The 21,840-nt window shown below is 37.6% G+C and overlaps 1 protein-coding gene across 7 annotated transcripts in view; it reads right to left on the reverse strand.

The window, feature by feature from the left end:
- Window positions 1-21,840, reverse strand: part of PDE1A (phosphodiesterase 1A) — a 324,675-nt gene that overhangs the window by 12,656 nt on the left and 290,179 nt on the right. For 6 of the 7 annotated variants that reach the window (XM_087861881.1, XM_045806257.2, XM_087861895.1 and 3 more), the window contains 3 exons: window positions 16,514-16,595; window positions 14,242-14,362; window positions 13,031-13,176 (listed from right to left, as the gene is read on the reverse strand). In XM_087861881.1, the coding sequence (XP_087718007.1) occupies window positions 13,031-13,176; window positions 14,242-14,362; window positions 16,514-16,595 (349 nt within the window). The remainder of the gene's footprint in view (window positions 1-13,030; window positions 13,177-14,241; window positions 14,363-16,513; window positions 16,596-21,840) is intronic. The other variant, XM_087861882.1, reaches the window with a different exon arrangement.

Raw genomic sequence — 21,840 nt, forward strand, 5'->3', positions numbered from 1 at the left:
CATAATTTTCAACTTTTTAAAATAAAAATGTCTATGGGATATAACACACACGTTTGAAAGTTCATGGGATCAGTTGTGTTCAGATTAAACAGAAGTAGATTTGATGAAGCAATTATGCTGCTCTCCGAGGTAAATTTTCAGAAAAAGCTGTTTTCTCTTTCTGGATTTACTACTACCACGATGCTATTTTCTGTGTATTATATTAAACTGTGAAAAGGAATGAGGAAGATTCATTTGTAATATGTGTGCAAACCTGTGATTTGGGTAACTAACTCACCCCCGCAGGCCTCAGTTTTCACATTGGTAAAATGGGGATTGTACCTACATCATAGGGCTGTTTGGCTGATTAAATAGGATAGAGACCACGACAGACTCAGTATCTTGCCAGGCAAGTAAATGTGTACTTAGTAGATAGAAAAGGATTCTGCATTCTATTTAGCATTAATGCCAACATGATTACAAAAATCGCTTTCATACATATTGTAACATACAATACTGCATTTTAAGATATTTCAAAAACAAATAACAATACATAAGGTTTAACTAGTGAACCCATCACAGTCTATTAAAATGTCATGTTAATCATAATGTAAATTTGATCTTTTAAAAATTTTAATACTTTCCCATCAGTCTTAAATATTTCCTTTATTTCTGGTGGGAAAATCTTTTAGTTTTGTGTTTTAGTTTTTCAAGCAATGATACAAGACCTATTTTTAAAAACTTGCTGTTTCCTGTTGAGAAAATCTACAAAGTTTCTTAGAAAAATATGATTTTAAATAAATCGGTTTGACTAAATTATTATCATATATTTAATACATTTCAAATAAATTATAAAATGTGAAAAAATAAGAAAATATCTAACTTATTAGTAACTTGTATGATGATTTTCTGATTATAAAGATAGGCCATGGGTATAGTGATGAAGTTTTTAAAAAATGTCCTGATGGTGATAGGAAATAATGCTTTTTATAGGGATTCTAAAGAAGCTGAAAATACTAACCAACTCATGATCATCCCAGACACACCTGGCATGAGTGAACTATAGATGTCATTTTAGACCAATAATCAGGATTTTGTTTTGTTGAATGGGTTGAATTTGAGGCCAGAACTAAATTGTTCTGTACAACTGGGGGATTTTAGTGGCCAAGAGGGTAAAGGGTGGAGCTGAGGTCATGAATCCAGAGGAATATAAGACTAAAAGGTTTTGGAGAAAGAACAAAGGTGAGTGGTGACAAAGAGATTTACCTTATGCTCAGAGGAATATTGTTAAGATAACAAAACTTCCAATGTCTTTGGAATTTGGAATTACTGGGGGACTATGACAAAGTCTTGAACCTAGGCTAGTGTAAGCAGTGTGCCACCCCGAAATTCTGGATACAAATTCTGGTTACACTTGCCAGAGAAGGGTAGCACCAAAAAGAGAGAACTGTCTCAGAGTGCTGGTCCCTACTTCCTGCCTGTGGCTTCGATCTTATTTTGTCCCCATCACCTCTGCTCAACAGTGCAACATCCAATCTACTACTTTCTTCCCCACCATCATTTTCTCTACTCCCCAAATTTCCACTGTCCCACTGTTGACCCCAGAGTTTTCAGAGGCTACAAAACTCTGGTGAACTCTTGCAGTGATTGCTCATATTTGCACAAAGTAAAATTAGAGCAAGTGAATAGGTTTTGGGTGTCTGAAAATGTAGCAAGTACAGATACTGAGCAAGAGAAGACTTTTTGGGGAACATCCTCCTACTTAGTTTTTCCTTTTTTCCATTTATCAGCTTTTTATTTTCTCTTTTTAGATCTTTTGGCTAATAAAAAAATATGGTACAAGGTAGTGGGTAATATTTCATTTATAGGGTCTCACCACCTCACCAATCAGACCTTCATAAAATGGAATCGATTCTCCTCTACCCGATACTGACCAAGTTCTTATCTGGCCTTGAGCCGGAACCCCTGGAGATCTAAAGTGGAATACTCCACGAGTTCTGTTCTTCAAAAATCCTACTAGCTTTTGTTTTGCACATAGTAGGCCTCTGTAAATCTTTTGTAGTGACCTCCTCAGTAGTAATCAACTTTTTGTCAGGCTTTGCAGCTTTAATATCTGTACCACACTCCAGTCACAATATCTCATAATACACAGTGGCTCTCGCTAGGTGGTGAGATGGTGCACGCATCCAAAGGGGAATGTTGGAATCTCCATGAGCCATGTGCAATTGGAAACATATCCTGAAACTCCTCTCCACTCCTACTCTTATTCCAACACTGCTTCTGGTAGGCCCCTTTTGAATGCATTTTTCTCTCCCTTCTTTGAGAATGCAAGACACAACGTGACAAATATCTCAACTAGAGTATGAATAAGACAGCTTACATAACAAAGGGATAGGCTTCTTGGAGAAGGCAGTTTAATGGAGTTCTGGAAGATAGGTAGGATTTTAAGAAGCAAAGTGGAGGAGGGGCCCAAGAAGTGAATTCCATGAGGAAGAAAGAATAAGGATGAAGGCAGAGAGAAAGTCCACTGACTTTCCTAGGAGTAGAAAGCAAACGTTCCAGAGGAGATGTGTGACCCAAGACACAGATATTTTAAGGGATATCGTTACCAAGGTACATGCTGCTGTTTTCTGAGTACAGCCGGCCAGGGTGAAGCTGGCTCTGATTCTAATCTGTACTTGGCTTGTCTTGACCATAAACTGATTAATTTCCTGCTCTCCCTGCTCCATGTCCTCTGCATTCATTTAAATGTACAAAAGTGTTCTATTTTGACCTACCTTTGTAAACTGGAGATAAGCCATATTGAAGTTTAAAAAAATAAAATAGCCCACAGGATGCTAATATGCTGCCAGCGTTGAAAAATATTGAGTTCTGCCTTTACAATAAATGAATGAGGGAGCGAATAAGCACGTACTCATGGTTCAAACTGGATGCAAGCTCTCCTAGAGGTAAGCGACTTCAGTGAATACCACCTCTTAAAAATTCATAATTCTGATATCCTGAATGTTCCATTCTATCTACCATACTTCTGCTCTACTGTACTGATAATATAATATAGAACATCAGCTAAAGAGATTAAATTGGAAATAGAAATAAACTAAATGCACAGTATATAATTTACTAATAATTTGAACTATGCAATTTAAAAATTACTTGTAAGGGGTGCCTGGGTGGCACAGCGGTTAAGCGTCTGCCTTCAGCTCAGGGCGTGATCCCGGCGTTATGGAATCGAGCCCCACATCAGGCTCTTCTGCTATGAGCCTGCTTCTTCCTCTCCCACTCCCCCTGCTTGTGTCCCCTCTCTCGCTGGCTGTCTCTATCTCTGTCGAATAAATAAATAAAATCTTTAATAAAATAAAATAAAATAAAATAAAATAAAAATTATATAAGATCTCATATAAAGTGTTAGTTGCGTTTTTGAACTATGATTAGAGAGAAAATGAGAGTGAGCTCTAGTTTTTTTTTTTTTTTAAGATTTTATTTATTTGGGGGAGAGAGAGAGCATGATCAGGGTGAAGTGCAGAGGGAGAGGGAGAGGAACAAGCAGCTCCCCACTGCACATAGAAGCTGAAGCAGGGCTCATCTCAGGACCCTGAGATCATGACCTGAGCCGAAGGCAGACGCTTAACCTACTGAGCCACCCAGGCACCCCCCAGAGTAAGCTCTAGTTTTTATCTGAAAGAATTTGCCTCCCTCTGTTTGATTAATTGTCCCTTCTGAAATCTAAACACTATGCATATATTTTCTCAAAAGGATGCTTAGGATTTAGTCCTGGAGTTTAAAAGTTATAATTTTGCTTACATGACGAGTTTTGATTCATTAAAAAGATAACAGGAAGGAATAACTAAAACATTTTATGAATAAATATTTAAAAACATAACCTTTTAAAGTAATTCAATACAAAGTAATATGGACATGGTTTTACTGTTTAAAAACAATCTATTTTTATTTTCTCTAAGCAGCAGATGTAGAATTGTTAGGAGCACTGTTAGGGACTGATAGAGATTGCTGGCAAATAAGAAAAAAACAATGGGTCCAGAACTCTAATAGAGGGGTGCCTGGGTGGCGTAGTCCTCAAGTGTCTGCCTTCGGTTCAGGGCGTGATCCCAGCGTTCTGGGATCGAGCCCCACATCAGGCTTCTCCGCTAGGCGCCTGCTTCTTCCTCTCCCACTCCCCCTGCTTGTGTTCCCTCTCTCGCTGGCTGTCTCTCTGTCAAATAAATAAATAAAATCTTAAAAAAAAAAAGAACTCTAATAGAGATCTATGGGATAAAAGCACGAGAGATAACACAGAGTGACGTAGGCATTTGGGAAGGAAAGTCCTGCTATGTAGCTGGTTTGGGTGTGATGCTTAAAACATAGGTCTCAGAAGCATTAGGAGAAAAGGAGATCAAGCAAAAGGGGGATGGCGAAGATTTGGTGGCCTATAGTGGCCGAAACAGGGGGTCAAGTGTCAGAGGCAGAGGGTGATAATGGCAAGAAGCAGATGGGACAGGGTATGTCTAAAGAGATGAGAGAGAAAGAACAGAAGTCAAGCAAGGAGGTTATCCTAAGGTTAACATCACATTAGGAACTTGGATGACATCTAAAAAAGAAGAAAAAAGGAGGTCAAGAACCCTAAGTGGAATAGGCTTCCTCTGCTTCAGTTAAAATATTTGAATGACAAGCTTCTGGTTTTTTTTTTTTTTGTTTTGTTTTTTTTAAGATTTTATCTATTTATTTGACAGAGAGAGACACAGCCAGCAAAAGAGGAAACACAGGCAGGAGGAGTGGGAGAGGAAGAAGCAGGATCCCAGGGGGGCAGGGAGTGCAATGAGGGGCTTGATCCCAGGACCCTGGGATCAGGCCCTGAGCCGAAGGAAGATGCTTAACGACTGAGCCACCCAGGCGCCCCAAGCTTCTGTTTTCTTCAAGCATGTGGCATGGGGACTTCAGCTAGACATTGTGTTTTGTCACAGAAAAATAATAGAAGTTATATTATTTGTGCACCTGATTAACGGGTTAAGAAATGAATATGTATTATAAATACACTATTTAAAAGACCTAACTACTTAATTTTTTTTTTAAATCTGTTTTCCATCAAGATCCAAAAATTCCCTGCAGAGACAGATAACAGCAATTTGCCTCATCACAGATAAAGCTCAGAAAACATGGCATTGAATAAAAAGATATTCATTAAAGAATGTGTCCTGCATGATATCATTATGCTAAAACCTGCAAAACTAAACTATGTCTTGTTTACAGTTACACAAATAGGAGTAACAGCTAAGAAACAAAAAAAGAAAAAGAAATAATTATCATGAAATTGTTAAATCTAGTCATTCTTAAAAATAAAATTACAGGGGCGCCTGGGTGGCTCAGTCATTAAGTGTCTGCCTTCGGCTCAGGGCCTGATCCCAGGGTCCTGGGATCAAGCCCCTCAATGCGCTCCCTGCCCCCCTGGGAGCCTGCTTCTTCTTCTCCCACTCCCCCTGCTTGTGTTCCCTCTCTTGCTGGCTGTCTCTCTCTCTCTGGCAAATAAATAAATAAAAAATTAAAAAAAATAAAATTACAGAAACTTAGAATTAAATAAATTGTATTTAAAACAAAGGTGATATTTAAAAATCATTTCCTAATTATTCTGACCCATTTTTTTCATTATCTAGGTCTTGAGGTTAATTATATCCACCCAATCTGTATGATGCAAATATCTTAGGTGCACATCTTTTCCCAGCTCCCACGGTCAGAGACTTCATATTGATGGCTTGAAACCAGCCATGGTGGGAATATTTGCACCATGGATATCACCAAACTTTATGAATCAGGGCTTCATTTATTGTTTCACTGTTGCCTACAGTGGTGGAGATAATGATAAAAAAAATAGAGATTAAATTTAAAAGTGTGTCATGTCTATAACTGCTACATTGTAAATAGCACAGGCATTTGAGGAAATTTTTCCCCAGTATTCAAAAATCATTATCCAATCAAACGACCAAGAAGTCACTTGCATTTTCGATGAACAAGTGAAGTCAACATATGCCTTCTATGTTTTCTAAGTTCTGACATATGTTTTTTATATTTTCATCTTACTCTTTGATGTAAATGAAAATATCAATGTTCATATGTGAACAATTGACCAAAGACACAGAGTTTGACAAATATCAGTGGCAGCATTCTGTGAGAACCAATTACCCATGTAGAATTCACAACAAAGGCTACTGTATATTTTACTGTTACTTTTAAATTATGGGCTACACATCCTTTCTATAAGTAAAAGGCATGAGAAACTTGTATATATGTGTGTGGATACACTGTTTTTGAGCTGGTGGTTAAATCTGCCGACATGCTATTGCTTGTAGGCCACTGCAAGGATTGTTCATTATAAGAATGTATACTGTATTATTTACCTAGAAATAGTACATGTATGTTTTTATTTGTTCTTTTGTAGTATAGTTTACAATATATTTTTTTAAAAACCTAAAAAGTAAACAACTTAATTAGTACTCTATTAAGAAAACTGAATCACAGACGAAAATTATCCCACGAGGAAAACAATAGGCTCACATGGTTTTTAAAAGTAAATTCTGCCAAACATTCAATACGAATTTAAGGCTCACAAACTCTCAAGAACTTAAAAACTCTGGGGCACCTGGGTGGCTCAGGTAGTTAAGCATCTGCTTTCAGCTCAGGTCATGATCTCTGGCTCCTGGGATGGGGTCCTTGGATCGAGCCCCAGATTGGGCTCCCTATTCAGCAGGGAGTCTGCTTCTCCCTCTCCCTCTGCCTGACGCTCCCCCTGCTTGTGCTCTGTCTCTCTCTCTCTCTCAAATGAATAAATAAAAAAAAAATCTTAAAAAAAAAAAAAGAATGTAAGAACTCCAATTCACTTTCTGAGGCTAGTGTAACCTTAATACCAGAATTACAAGTATGAGAAAGGAAAATTGTAGGCTAATCTCACTCATAAATATAGATTTTTTTTAAGTCAGTAAAAGTAATACATAAATTTTAAAAAGTTAATACATCACAATTAGTTGGGCCTAATCAAGGAATATAAGGTGGTTCAACATTAGAAAACCTATTAATATAATTCATCATATGAACCAATCAAAATAAATTATATGAACTATTTTAAAAACCACAGGAAAGACATTTGATAAAACTAAATGTTCCATGTAAAATACATTTTCTCTGAAACCAATACTACATTACATGTTAACTAACTTGAATTTAAATTAAAAAAATAAAAAAATACACTTTATTAACAAATTATTGATGGAAATATAACCTCATAAAGAGCAGAGCAAACAAAATTAAGAAATATCACACTAAATGATGAAACATGAAACACATTCCTTTTAAATTTAGAGACAAGCCAAATGGTATCACCACTTCCATTTCAGATAATTCTGAACTTGCTAATGCAGTTGATTCAAGAAAAACAATCATTAAAGGTATACATTTGGGAAATAAAACTGTCATTATTTGCAGAAGATCAGTATTCAAAAGAAAATTGTATTTCTATACACCAGCGAGGAACAGCCATTTGCAAAAATAACAAAAAATATAAAATACTGATGGAACATCCAATAAGATAGAGTCAACATTTTGAAATAAATTATTATTAAGGATAAATATTGATTACATGGTATATAATATTCTTAATGTGATGCCAAGCATCTAATAACACTAACAAGTATTTTCCATCACCATTATTATTACTATGAAGTAAAAGTAAACTTTCTGAGAAACATGAAAGAAGATATATAAGATATAGATGAATAGGAAGACTCGAAATCATAAAGATAATTCTCTCCAAATGGATATCAAAGTCATTCTAACCAAAATCCTAATTTGTTTTCCTTTTTGGTGGACCTTATGAGTTACTAAAGGCAAAGCAGGTCTTCAAAAGCTCAAAAGACTGATATCATACTAAACATACTCTATGACTCTAGAGCAATTATGTAGGAAATAAGCCCCCAAAAGAGACTAGAAAACACTTGTGTGTTTGACAATTTTAATGCACATTTTAAAATGTCACGCTTGCCTTAAGCTAGCAAAAAGTTCCTTCTGTTTCTAAACAGCTATTACTGGTGCACAATGGGCAAATCTGATGGCACCTCGGTTCCCATGCTGCCTCCATTCCTCACTTGTTACTTGCCTTTGAGCCCTAGTATTTTGGGGTTTGAATCAACATCAAATACATCAGAAAGTTACCCAGTACAATAAGAAACATATTGCATTCCATTTCAGTCTGACGCTCCCCCCCCCCCCCCCCCCCCCCCCGCCAAACACCCTGATTCCATTTTGGGACATAACTTGTTTTTCTCAAATAGACATCTTTGACAAGATGGGAAGGAAAGCAGATCTGGGATTGATTTGTGGTTTTGTTCTGATCAAGGTGGACTTGATGGATCTGGTTCAATTTGTAATTTTTGTGTCTAAAGACAAACCAGACCAACAAGTGGCTTACCAAAGTAACACTTTTACCTTGAGGGAGAACCCATATTTGTGTTTGCCATTTGGGGGCTAGCTCTAAAGAGACACACTTCTTTAACAGTTCTAGGTATGAAGCTGAGTGTATTCTAAACCTATTGGTTAGCTTACAGATTTTAAAAATTTCCCTGTAAATGGCATCTGCTCTACTTAAGCAGCTTGTGTATTTGCTCAGTAGGATTTGTGTCTTCCATCCCTGTTGAGATTCACAACTAAAGTTCATTTATCTTAACAGTTGTATGCTTTTCCATAATATGAATACACCACAGCTGGTGAATCGTTTTACTGCTGTTTGTAGTTTTGTTGCTCTCAAGAACAACGCTACAGTAAATGTTTTGTTCATGTCTTCTGATGCACGTGAGCAAAAGGTAAGAATAGCAGGAATCTGTGATCTTTTCTTTTTTTAAAGATTTATTTATTTATTTGAGAGAGAGAGAGAGCACGTATAAGCAGGGGGAGGGCTGACTCCTCAAGCAGACTCCCTGCTGAACTGAGCACAGAGCCTGATGTGGGGCTCGATCCAAGGACCCTGAGATCATGATCTGGGCAGAAACCAAGAGTCGCCACTCAACCAGCTGAGCCACCCAGGTGCCCCAGGAATCTGTGACCTTTTTGCCCGGAGCTACTCCCAACATCCCTGCCAACCCTAAGCTGAGAACGGCAGCAGAAACCAGTTTTGCTGCTAGAGGTGGGAGGCTCAATTTGGGATAGGAGCAGAGGGCAAAACCCCCTGGTTTCTACAATGTAAAGTGGTGGGTTTAGTTTAGAAAAAATGGGGGAAAACTCAGAGCTTTGCAAGTCTGAGGTTACAGTCCAAGTTTGGGTAACTGGGACATGAACAGCATTTCATGGAAAAATCCTAGCAACTGGAGAGCCATGGAAGGTCTGAGATAGCTCTCCACGTGTCTGGCTGGCTGAGGAGCCATGCATGCATGGAGGAGACCTTGAGAAAGTTTTCCTGCACTAGCTTGATTTTTTGAAAATGATGCTAAAAAGCAGTTGTTCTCATATTCTTGGATTTCAAGGACATGTTTTAAATTTTAATTATTAAATATAAATTCTGTATTTTAGAAGCTTTTTAAAATATCAGAGACAAAGTTTTCTAAGATTTTGCATCATTTCATGGAAGGGTGAAGTCATTAACTTCATTGTTATCTACTATTGATTATGCATTTAAAATTTTCTAATTAATCACGAAAATGAAAGGAATAAAGAGTAAATATTTCAAACCATCAAGGAAATGAATTGCAACGGAAAAAAGAAACAACTCAAGCAGTAAAAATGAGGGCAAGATAAGTGGTAAAAAGGAAATAGATTAAGAAGTTTCCTTTAATTTTAATAATTTTTATCATGGATACTGAATTTTCTTGAATGTTCTTTCTGTATCTCTTGAGATCTTAGGTTTTTATCCTTTGATCCTTAATATGGTAAATTGCATTAACAGAATTTTTAAATGTAGAATCAAATTTGCATTTCTGGCATAAAACCAATGTGGTGGTCAATTCAGTCTGCAAACCCAGAACTCCAGCAAAGGTAAGCAGATGCCCTCCAGAGAGAGTCTAGCTCCAAAGTTTCCTTATCTCTCTGAATTTCTGTTTGATTTTTATTTGGACAAGTTCTGAGGATATCAGCTTTTCTTTCTTTCTTTCCCTCTCTTTCTTTCTTTTCTTTTTCCTTGAAAGCAACATACTTTTTAATATTTGTTACAAGCAAGGAGACAGGGAGATAGTTCTAGAAGCACTGTCTCTGTCAATTTCTTGTTAGCAATATCTGGCCCCACATTTTTAGTTGTTTTTACCATGAGATATTTCTTTAAGTTTATCTAGTTCACCATTGCACTGGAAATAGAAACCAAACATGCAATGTTATAAATAAAATAAATTTGGCAGTATTTGCTCTACTCAAAATGTGTGTACTCTACACAACTACCCCTTGGAAATTATATAGTCAAAATGATCTGTGGTTTTAATTTGCTAAAGCCAGGCTGCCTGTGTTCAAATCTTGGTTCTACCTTTTCCAACAATAAGACCCAGATACTATTCCTCAATTCCAGAAATGTACATTGAGGACTTTATACACATCTAAAGTTTACTGTCCCCATGCAACAAAATACTCAAAAGGGCACTGTGCCAGAAAGTTTATTAGGAAGGGAGCAGTTTTTGTCCCTAAGCCAATTCTGACAGCTTTCCTTCTCTGGTTTATGACAAATAAGTTCCAGGTGATAGGTTGATGTTTTAGGTTTATTGGTGTTTATTTTAGTTAGAACTTTGTTGGAAGAGAGTGTGTTTTGGTCAATTGGATTTTTGGGTTCATTGAAGATGAATACTTCAACTCATTTTTTTTTCAAACTAATTTTAAAGGGGTAGGAGGTGCGTGGGAAAAAAAACGTTGGGTAAAGAATCAGAACAGTTTTGACTCCAGTGCTTAGGAGCTGTGTAATCCTCAATTTCCATGTGTATAAGATGAGGGTGATCATTTCTAGTTAGGAAGGTTGTTGCAGGAGGAAATTGGACGTAAAATGCCTTGGACACAGGAGGGATTTCAGAAGTCTTGCTTCCCTCCTCTCTTCCTTCCATCACTGAAAATATATCTATTTGTTTTCCTTTCCGAATAAATACATTCAAAGTGGAGTTTAAGTATTCATTTATTCATTCATTCAAAACTATCCTCAGTAAATAATTTTAAAGGACCTACACTATGCCAGGGACAGGCTCGTTCTGAGAAAATGATGACAATAAGATAGATGTTGCTTCTGTTTTCAAAGAACTTATAGGTTAGGGATTTATATCTTACAGTGCTTCAGGGTCAATATTGTGAGCATAATTTGTCTCTAGAGAAGGGTAATTCCAGCCACTTGAAGTCTCCAGTTAGATGGGTTTGACAATATTTCAGTATGGCCACCTGGGTCTTGTGTTGTGTTATGTTCTTTATGGAATGACAATAATGTATTACAAAGACCCTCTGGAATGGCCAGGACTAGCTACATAATTGCACGGCCCCATGCAAAATAAAAATGAGGCCCCTGGCTCAAAAATTTTTAAGAATTTTGAGATGATGACAGTAGAGGATTTAATTAAGCAGAGGGCCATTCTGAGTGTGGGGGGCCCGCACGATTATAGGACCTGGCCCTCATCATGGCTGTACTGAGCCACCAGAGCCTGTGAAACCATTTCTTTTCAACTAAGATCAGACTTATGGGAAAATGTGAGCTACAGAGTCAGATGAAGACATTAGAATGGTATTTCTTTTATTTCTAATAGCAGAGGTAGAGGAAATAATGTGACACCATTAAGCAGTTATTTCATTGAACAAATATTTACTGAGTGCCTTTTATATGCACAGCACTGTGCTAGGAGCTGAGGATATACTGGAAAACACAACAGACCATGTCCTAACTTTTGTGGACCATACACTACCCATGTGGAAAACAGACGATAAATTAAAGAAGGAATAAGTAAATATCATTGATTATGGACTAGTGACAACACATTGAAGCAACTAAACTGGGCCCTCATCGGGAAAGACAGGACAGAGGATGTTACCTGTAGTGGTCAAGGAGGGCCTCCTTGTGGGGCTACCTCCCATAAGGCTTTCGAGCACGGCATTTGGAGAGAAAGAGTGAATTCTAGCTCCTTCACTTACTAGTTATGGGATTTGGGGCAAAGTCACATAACTGTCTTCTGCCTCGGTTTCCTTATCTATAAAATGAGAACACCAATAGTATATACCTTATAAGGTCCATGTGAAAATTAAATTAAGTGAGTTAATTAAGTTCTGTTTTTCAAGTTAAAAATAAACAACAGACTTTCCAGCCAAGGAGGAATCGGCCTTGCAGAGAATTCTGAAGAGAATCCCTGGCTGAAGAAATAATCATTGCAAAGGCTCTGGGGTATTTCAAGAACCTGCCAGAGGCTATTGTACAGGCAGTAGATAGAGCACAGGAGAGACACAGGGCTATGCAAGGGAGCGTGAGGGGAGGCAGGGGCCAGATTTGGACTTAGAAAGCTAATCCTGCACAAAAGATAATAACTATACTACTTCACATACCTTGTAAACCAAATCAACTCATTTATTTGAATCAGAAAACTTATCAGAAATAGCTAAAGTTAGCTTCCCATTTGTTTCCTTTAATGGCTGATTACAAATGATTTTTCCAACGCATGAGTGGAAAGGTCACCAAAAGAAATAACTTAGTAACATTGAAAAAAACACACCCAAGCCTCTGACACTAAGTGTTACATTCCTAATGCAACACAAAAGGCACTTGCAAAGGCTCCAAAGCACTTCTAGAAATGAACAGGAGGTTACTCTGCCAGGTAAAGATTTATCACCATTTTATTGTCCCCTCCTTCGTATTCAGGTCACTGCCACGCACTGACACATACTTCTGCAGCCCATGTAACATAAGCAGAGCAAAATCTCTTAAACAGATAAACCAACTTTGTCATGAATAATCAAAAGGTAGCCAGAGGCTTGTGTATTTCATCAAAGAAGAAATCAAGGGGGGAAAAAAGCCAAAACCCCAGAGGAAGAGTTAAGACAGAAAGAGATGGCAGTACGGCTTCATAAACAACTCTACCTTGGGCAGCTAACTCTTTCCACCTCTCCTTGTTCTGCTGGATGATGTCCACCAGGTTGTTTTTGAAGCTCTGTAAGTCCACGCTTGTAAGGGAGTAGTCTGGGGAGTAGGTTCCATCGTTCATGGTGCCTTTCATATTTGATCGCCTAAACAAATCAACACCGTGAACACAATAAAGGTGCTGAAGCTAACAGTCATAACCAAAAAAAAAAAAAAAAAAAAAAAAGCCCAGATAACACCATGGTCAAGACATGAAACGAGAGAGCAAAGCCTGAAACACTTTACAAAACCAACTGCAGACACAGAAAGGCAGGTGCTCAGGCCCAGTTTGGAGAATGTGTCAGGGCTGCTCACATCCCTCCTTTTCTCCTCTCATGGCAAGGGCCGGGACTCTGGCTGGAAGTCGGTCAAGGACTCCCAGAGCAGCGGGTTGGAGCACTCTTGCATTATGGGGTGGCTAGGCCTAATTCAAAGAGTGGAAACTTGAGGTGAGCTGACCTAGCAGTGAGTCCACTGGTGAACATCACTAAAGGGGCACCATGATTCTGGAACCCTAAGGGGGTCTAACCTGAATCTTTCTCAGGTAGAACATTTCCTCAGTGTCCTCACTGGGGCAACATGGAAGGCGTCTGTTGGTGTGCCATTAGCAAAAGTTGTGTGTTCGGACGGACAAGAATTTAGTGCGATTAGTTTACAACTGGAAGCTTTAAATAATATGCCTTAACAAATTTATTGATGAAAAATGTTCAGCTTGAAATACTGTAAATGATTGTATATATAATGGATGTTTCTGTTACATGTTATACACATCTGTTGTACCCACATCAGCTACAAGCCTTCTTTTGGCAGAGACATCTCCCCAGATGTACAAGTGGGTTGTAATTGGTTTGTTTGTAAGCAAACTGACACAACTAGATACGTTAATATCCAAGGCTTAATATATACATTTGCATGACAATTCAGATATTTTCATTCTCCTGAGTATTAAATACTCTTGCGTTATACTCATTAGTCAGGCGTTTGATAAATTTTGCAGCAGACATCAAGTGAATTTCAAAGGCTGATGCAATATCACACCTAGCCACTAGGTGGCAATACTACCTAATAATTCTTTTACGAATGTCCTGCCCTGCTGTAAGAGCTAAGATAAGTAAAAGGCTATTAAACAGAACAAAGATAAAAAGGATGCAAAGAAGGAGAAAATATCAAACCTGCTTGCCCCATAGGAAGAAGTTTCTGCTTTTGAGGCTTCCTCTATAAGAGGAGTAATAATTTTCTCCGTTGAGTCTGTCAGAAGAGAAAATGTTGGCTCTACTATAAAATCAATGAAACCTACAAAAACACAAAAAATTTTTTAAAAAGATAAATAGAAATATTACAATTTCTTGAATTCTAAAATCTGTAATAATGAAAAGTCTGACAGTAATTAACAGCTACAACACTGGTTCAGTTTACCCCTTGCAATTATTTTTAATCCAGTAACATAGATCTTTAGAGATAGTTTAATAGCTCGATAGCTGTATAAAGTAATCTCCCAAGTAGTGGAAGTGATACAATTCTAAACCTGCTAACTCGTGTATATTGGCTTTCCTGTTTAGTATTCAGTTTTATACTCTAGTTCACAATAAATTCAAATCTAACCAGAGTGAATATAATTTCCTCTCTCAGTGAGAGGGATCATTACTTTTCTGAAAGGTCTCCACTTGCTTGTTGAATTTGTTACTCATCAACAAAAAATAATACCTAAGCACCAAAGAAACAAAATAATTGAGATTTTTTTTTTCTCAGGCCACAGAAAGGCAACTACGTTTTTCCCTCTTATTGTATCAGTCAGAGCTTTCTGCCAGTGTGTTAATATTTCAGATTGCTGTTTATTATTCTCTGGATGTAAAGTGTTAGTTCACAGCATGTGGGCGTGTTCTGTCAAATCAGTGAAGAGAACAGTAACATCTCTGGGAGACAGCATTATTCCCACCACCTTGAGATGTCAGGATGAATAAAGACTTTAAATTTAAAGTGACACACAGAGAGAAGGGGGCACTTCCTCTAGGGAGGCCATCCCCCCTGGTGTTTAGGTGGAGGAGGAGACACGTATTGTACACTGTGTACACACTTCAACACTACGCGTCCCTGGAGAGGTGTGCCACTGGAAATCAAGTGCTTGTGGCCTCACACACACCTGGGAGCTATGGATGACCATCTGAATGTAAGAGAAAACTGGAGGGAGGCTTTTAAAGTGATACTGTGCCCAGAAATATCCACATTTGAAGAATATCCCATCCATCAGATACAAATAATTCACATTTCAAGTAATTGAGTTAGTAATATTATACATTAGGGTGCTTTTTTTTTTTTTCTTTTAAGAGAGGGAGACAGGGTGGGGGAGCAGCAGAGGGAGAGAGAGAATCCCAAGTAGGCTCCACACCTGGCCACAAAGGGCTTGATCTCACAACCCTGAGATCAGGACCCCAGCTGAAATCAAGAGCCAGACTGAGCCACCCAGGTGCCCCTAAGGTGCATTTTTAATTCAAGAAAACTTCAATACTTTTGTGTTTCAAATGATGCCTTCAGTTCAAAGCAATGTTAATTGGCCACCAGTGTGCTATTTCCAGTTCTGTCTGTGGTTTTAAATGCCTGGGATATGGAGACTCACAAATGACACATCACCTCCATTAACGGTAACAATTTATATTATAGCAACAAGCCTCAGAAACCTCCCTTCTTTCCAGCTTGCCTGAGGAGGTTCTTAACCTGCCACACTCACACCTGCTAGACAATGGTAGGCACGTGTGTTATGGTAGCTAGAAAATAGCTTTTGGAACTTGGATGGGAAGGGGCAAAAGTCAGAGCAAGAAGCTTTCTGACAGTTGGCCGCTGATTTGCAGGACTTGGTATGGAAGCAGCTAGAGAGGTTCGGTGGCAATCCTTATGTTTATTAATCTTACAGTTCAGTAATGAAGATGCTGGCTCTGGGAATAACTATTACAAATATTTGGACCATGCAGCATAGCAACATAGTTTTAAGAATGAGCTGAACTTGCTGGCTTATATCAAAAGAATTTTTTTCTGAAGGAATATAAGCTACTAAATTAAATATATATTGCAAACTTAGTGATAACAACACATATATTATATTTTCATTGAATTGTCCTACATACAAAGGATTAAATTACAGATTACAGTCGTCAGCAACAAAACACAAAAAATGCTGTCTTTTACGCAAGAAGAAAGTCCATTATTTATAAAAGGGTTACAAGTCAAATAACAATTACATTTACTAATACTGCTTGATTGAATTCATTTTGTGAGAATTTTTCAAAATTCTTATCATTTAGCACCATATAGATTAGTCTAAAGATCAAATTTATTATGAATATGAAGTGAGATTTCCATGGACGTTGGCCCTTTGAACAGCATGGTTTATCTATTTGAAAACTGGCACGCCCACGCCCACCCTCCATAACCACCATTCCTGAGTAGTACCTATTTGTGACTGGGCCACCATGGTTGACTTCCGATCACAAAGTGGGGAAAATGGAAGTCCTAATTCCGCTTCTTTATCTCCCTGTGGAAAGGAAAGCTCATTAGTACAGACTTGGGTTGGAGATGCTTAGATAATGAGCAGTCTCGATATAAACTGTAAAAAAAGCCGCATCTTTATTTTCTTAATCGGCACTGTGTTTTTATTTATTTAATTTTTATAAAACCAAAGATATAGTCCAAGCGGATGTAATTTTACTCAGTCTCCTTTTGAGGACATATATGTTGCTGAAGAAAGAAAAAGAGCATTTCCACGTGGAGACTCTGCTTTGGTATTACAACTCCTCGACTATAAAGAGACAAACCTTTGCTCTTTGGAATTTTCTGCAGCTGCCATAAAATAGTCATCTCGGTGTGTTATTTGGCATTTAATTAACAACCAAGCTCGTGGATTTTTATGCTCTTTTTTTCCCCCCATGCCAAGTACCTCACAGATCTCAAGTATCAATACTTCATGATTGTACTGCTTTTTGAAATTAAAAGTATATAAACATTTTGATACATCTTTTCACTTATTAACCAATTTTAATTGAATCTCCCACAGCAAATAATGAAGAATATTTTCAACTTTCTTACATTCCATGTGCGTCATTTTATTTTAATGTATTCTCAGAAAACTGGAAGGTCAATGATTTTTATTATTTGATTTTATCTACAGTAGGTTAATTGAGCACGTATGTTAAAGCATTCCATTTATGTTTGGGTTCAACATTACAAGAACTAATTCCGTTTTCATCTCCTAAAATGAAGGTGGCTGCTCTGGGCAACATGTTCTCTTCACAAGGTTTATCAAACATCAAACATCGGTTCTTTCCTGTGCATTCAGGGGGACGCACTTACAAAAGAAAGAAAAGCTACGTCACTTGCTTCTCTTCGCTTCCATTTTCTGGCTATTTGAAAGGATGCCTTGGACTCAATTTTCTCCTAAGCTATCGGTTGTATATCTTCATGGACTACACTGGCCTTGTGTAAGGCCACAACTTAGGACACATGGTCAGGTTCTGAAATCAGAAGACAAAAGGGAGGGGCCTTCACTTTTGCTTTGTTGTGGAGCCCATGTAACCATGGTAACAATGGAGTGCCTGTCTGAGGAATTCTGAGTTTCCCCTCCCCCTGCATTCTTGAACACCTTTTCTCATGATCTTTACAACATCATGCCAATATGTTTTATGGGCTTTACAATTTTTCATTGACAATGCTGTCTGACGCACTTCCTCTAAACCATGCCTCTGATTATAAGGAGCAGAAAGTTTGAAATCAGAATTGTTTGGGGGAAAATCTAGATATGGTCACCAAAGAAGTAGGCAAAGTAGCTGCAAACAGGTATATGTTACTATGTCATGACTTAGAGAAAATAGGGAGTAGAATTTCCATGACCTCCTTCAGCAGCTGTGCTCCTTCCTTAGAGGATAACAACACCCATTCCATTTGGTATTAACATTCACGTCCAGAACAAGGACTTATTCGTGCCATCAGCCTTGGAGCTGTAAGACACATGTGTGAATCCCTGCTGTTTGACTGTTTCTCTCTGTTACTTCTGACGTATTACAAACTTTGCTGAAATGAATTCTCCTCATATGTTAACCTCACTTGGTAATTGGGGTAAACTCAAACTAGGAATAAAGATATTCTAGTATCTACCTGGTAGGATTATCCTGAGGTTATCTAAGGTAATTTACAGGAAGCCTAGTATTTGGTAAACAGTCATTAAATGTTAGTGGGTAAGAACCACACTTCCTATAGGTGAAGAGGATTGAGAGCACACTATCCATGATGAGCACTGAGTAATGTACAGAAGTGTTGAATCGCTCTATTGTACACCTGAAGCTAATATAACATTGTATGTTAACTCTACTGGGATGAAAATTTTAAAAAAGAACCATCCTTCATAATAGCAAAGATACAAAGCTGTGAGGTGTTTATGATGTCTAATGCATACCTTGGATGGTGTTAAACCACAGGAAAAAGGATTGGTGCTTAATTGAGCATGTGGTGGAGAGGCATTGCCCCCCCCCCCTCCGTTTTCTAGCAGGGAATTGGTCTGACAGGATTCTACTTTGGAAAGATTGATTTGTCAGCAGTGTGGGGGATGACAAGAAGTGAACTGAAGATGACTCTTGGCCTTCACAACTGAATGAGTAGGAGTCTTTTGTGCTACTAATAAAAATAAGACAATATGAATGAGGGCTGGATTTGAAGACTATTATGGATTTGATTTTTAGCATATTGAGAATAAGGTACAAGAATAATATCATTGTTTATGTTAAAATATAAATAATAATATTGTTATTGTTAAAATAGAGATAAATTTTCTCATGGACTTCATGGGAAATATGATATTGGAGATACTTATCTGATCTATGTGGATACGACTGATTGGTTTTATTGATCAGGGGCTGCTGTCTGGCATTTTAATAGCTATATTTTTCTACTATATAACAGAAGTTCTTTGTTTGATCTAAAAGTGATCATTTGGGCTGGAGGAAGACATTGTGATGATTTACCTTCCAGGAGCTAAATTTTATAGAATGCTAGATGGCAACATTTTCATATAGGACTTAGGCATTTGATAGATATATGTAGGGTCCACCTTCTCATATTTGGAGTGAGAAATTTTATATTCTATTTGCTTCTTGTATTCCATAATGGAATCAGGATATTAAATTTCCACTGCTAAAGCACATTGAATGCTAAAGCACATTAATTATTTTATTTATTTGTAACTATTTAAAGTGTTATTCTTTAGGGTGAATTAAGGCCATGAGTGCAAGATTAGTAGGGGGTCCTATAGCCAGACTCTGAGGACACCATAAACAAAATAGGGCAAGGGAGGGGGGGTACTACTAAAAGAGAGGGAAAGGTATGTTAAAAGAAAGTTGGATTCCCTGAGTATAAATTTGACAAACTGTAATTTTCCCTATCATATCCCTGAATAGGGAACATTTACTTTCCATCAAGATGAAATCAGGGGTCAAGGCAACAGACATTGTAAAAGTCAACTAGTTTTTCTGGAAGGATGTACTTTCATTTGAGGGCCCTGCCTTCAGGAGGCCAAAAACGTACTTTCAAAACAATCAGTGAAATACTGAATATACATATATTCTGGTACATTGACTTGTACAGTGGTTGGAGCAAAAATATAGGGCCCTAAGGCCACGAGGCTCAATTAAGTAACCAACACCACTCAATTCTGCTCCTGGATGCCTGAGTCTGTTCTTGGGGGGGGGGGGAGCCTGGAGGCGGAGAAGGGGAGAAAGTGACCCCAACCACATGGAAACACAAGGCAGCCTGCAGTGCTCAGGCTCCTGCCTGTCTTGGCAATGGCAGGTTGGAGGGTGCTGAGGTTTCTCTCTGAAAGGCCACAACAAAGACCAATAATTATTTTTATGCTTTCCTAACAGTCTGAAATGCTCTGATCACTGTCAACAGGGTGTCAAATCCAGTGACTTACATATTTTTTCTTTTTTGCATTTTATCTGAAGCCAAAGCAATTTCTGTAGCTTTCAAGAATTGAAGAAGATAGAAAAGGGTGAAGTGTAGAAATCCTGAGAAACCTTTTGCATTGAAACCTAGTTTTAATCACAGAAGCCACACCACCAACAAACAACAGGAAGCTCCTAACCACAGACCTGGGGGCTACTGTAAGGCCAAGGGTAAATTTGAGAGGCCACTAATTCTAATAGGGGAATTTAACTGAGGAGAAGGGGAAGAAGCAATGTATTTATATGTGCACATACACGCACACCTCCCAAGGGCTAAAATATGGGATATGACAAAGAACAAGAGTAATGCGAGATTCATTTAGTTAATTGAATGCATGGAAACATTTTAGCTGCTGGCATCAATGTCATATGTTAACATAAGTCTCATAAAGATAAACTTGCTTTCCTTTAAACATAGTTGTTGGTAGTACAAACCCACTTGTTTTGGCCTTCACCTGTTCTGCTATGTATCTTTCTGAAGGGGATTTGAAAGTCACTTTTAAAAATCCAGAGACTGAGAAATATAAGATTCCATTGTTAAAAGCTCAGGTCCTAAATCAACTTATTATGATCTGAAAGGAATTTCATAGTTGAAGAGAAGAGGGACTGCTAGCAGGGACAATTTGATTTTATAATGGTCCATATTAACATATATGCTTTACTCTCCTTGGAGCTGTAAGTATCTTATGTTAAGGTCATTCAAGCAAAGACTGTCATTTCTGAACATTTTGGGATGATACAAATGCCTATCATTGCCCATCAAGAATCTTGTCAAAAAAACACCAAAAAACAAAAACCAAGAACCCGACACTTTCTTACTCTAACACAATCTGAAAAATGCAGATCATAAAAACAACCCAAATATCACGATGCTATACCTATTCCAAGACTTGACCTTTTGTGTTGCGTGAATTTTAATCTCTGTTTAGATATCTGAGTCACTGTTAATCAGGCATTGAGAAGGACAGAGTTGCTAAATAGCCTTATGGAGCAGTTTCCCTCTACCCTGGATTTCATTTGTCAAAAATCACTGTGTGCTGGGAGCTTCATTATCAGTCACCTTTCTAGAAAAGTCAAGAAGATAGTGAACTTCAAAAACATCTGGCCTCAATTTCATTAAATTCATTACTCTCATGGCTCTGTAAGGTATTCTTTGTCTGGTTTGAAATCAATAAAAGACAGGGATAAGAGAAGTCATGATACTATTTGAATATCTAGCAGTAATTTTGAAGAGTCTCCGGAATTTTTTTAGAGACTCTTCTTAACACTGTTTTTTTAGAGTTCAAGTCATGGATGAAGCACCTTTATTCCGATATATTCTTTTCTAAATCAAGGAAAAATGTACTTACAAATCTTAAAAGCATAAATTATGAATACGTTTGTGTAATTAACACTCAATTAATATATAAAAATTTCCATTACCTCCAGAAATTCCCTTAACTTTTTCCAGTGAATCTCACCTCCTACAGGCACCCATTGTTCAGATTTCAATCATCAGAGGTTAATTTTGCTAGTTTTGAGCTTCATATAAATGGAATCATCTAGTATGTATTTTTTGAGATTTATCATTGTTTGTATTATTAGTCCATTTTTTAATTGTTGCATGGTATTCCATTGTATGACTACACCATGATTTATTTATTCATTTCTATTTTTAATATAAATTTGGACTGTTTCTTATATTAGGCTCTCATAAGTAATATTCTTATGACTACTCCACATTTGGTGAGCATAAGCACCAATTTTTCTGATTTATATACCTATGGGTGGACATGCTGGGTCATAGGG

Source organism: Ursus americanus, chromosome 1, assembly GCF_024610735.1.
Source record: "Ursus americanus isolate L20-20 chromosome 1, mUrsAme1.1.p, whole genome shotgun sequence".
NCBI classification, from domain to species: Eukaryota; Metazoa; Chordata; class Mammalia; order Carnivora; family Ursidae; genus Ursus; species Ursus americanus.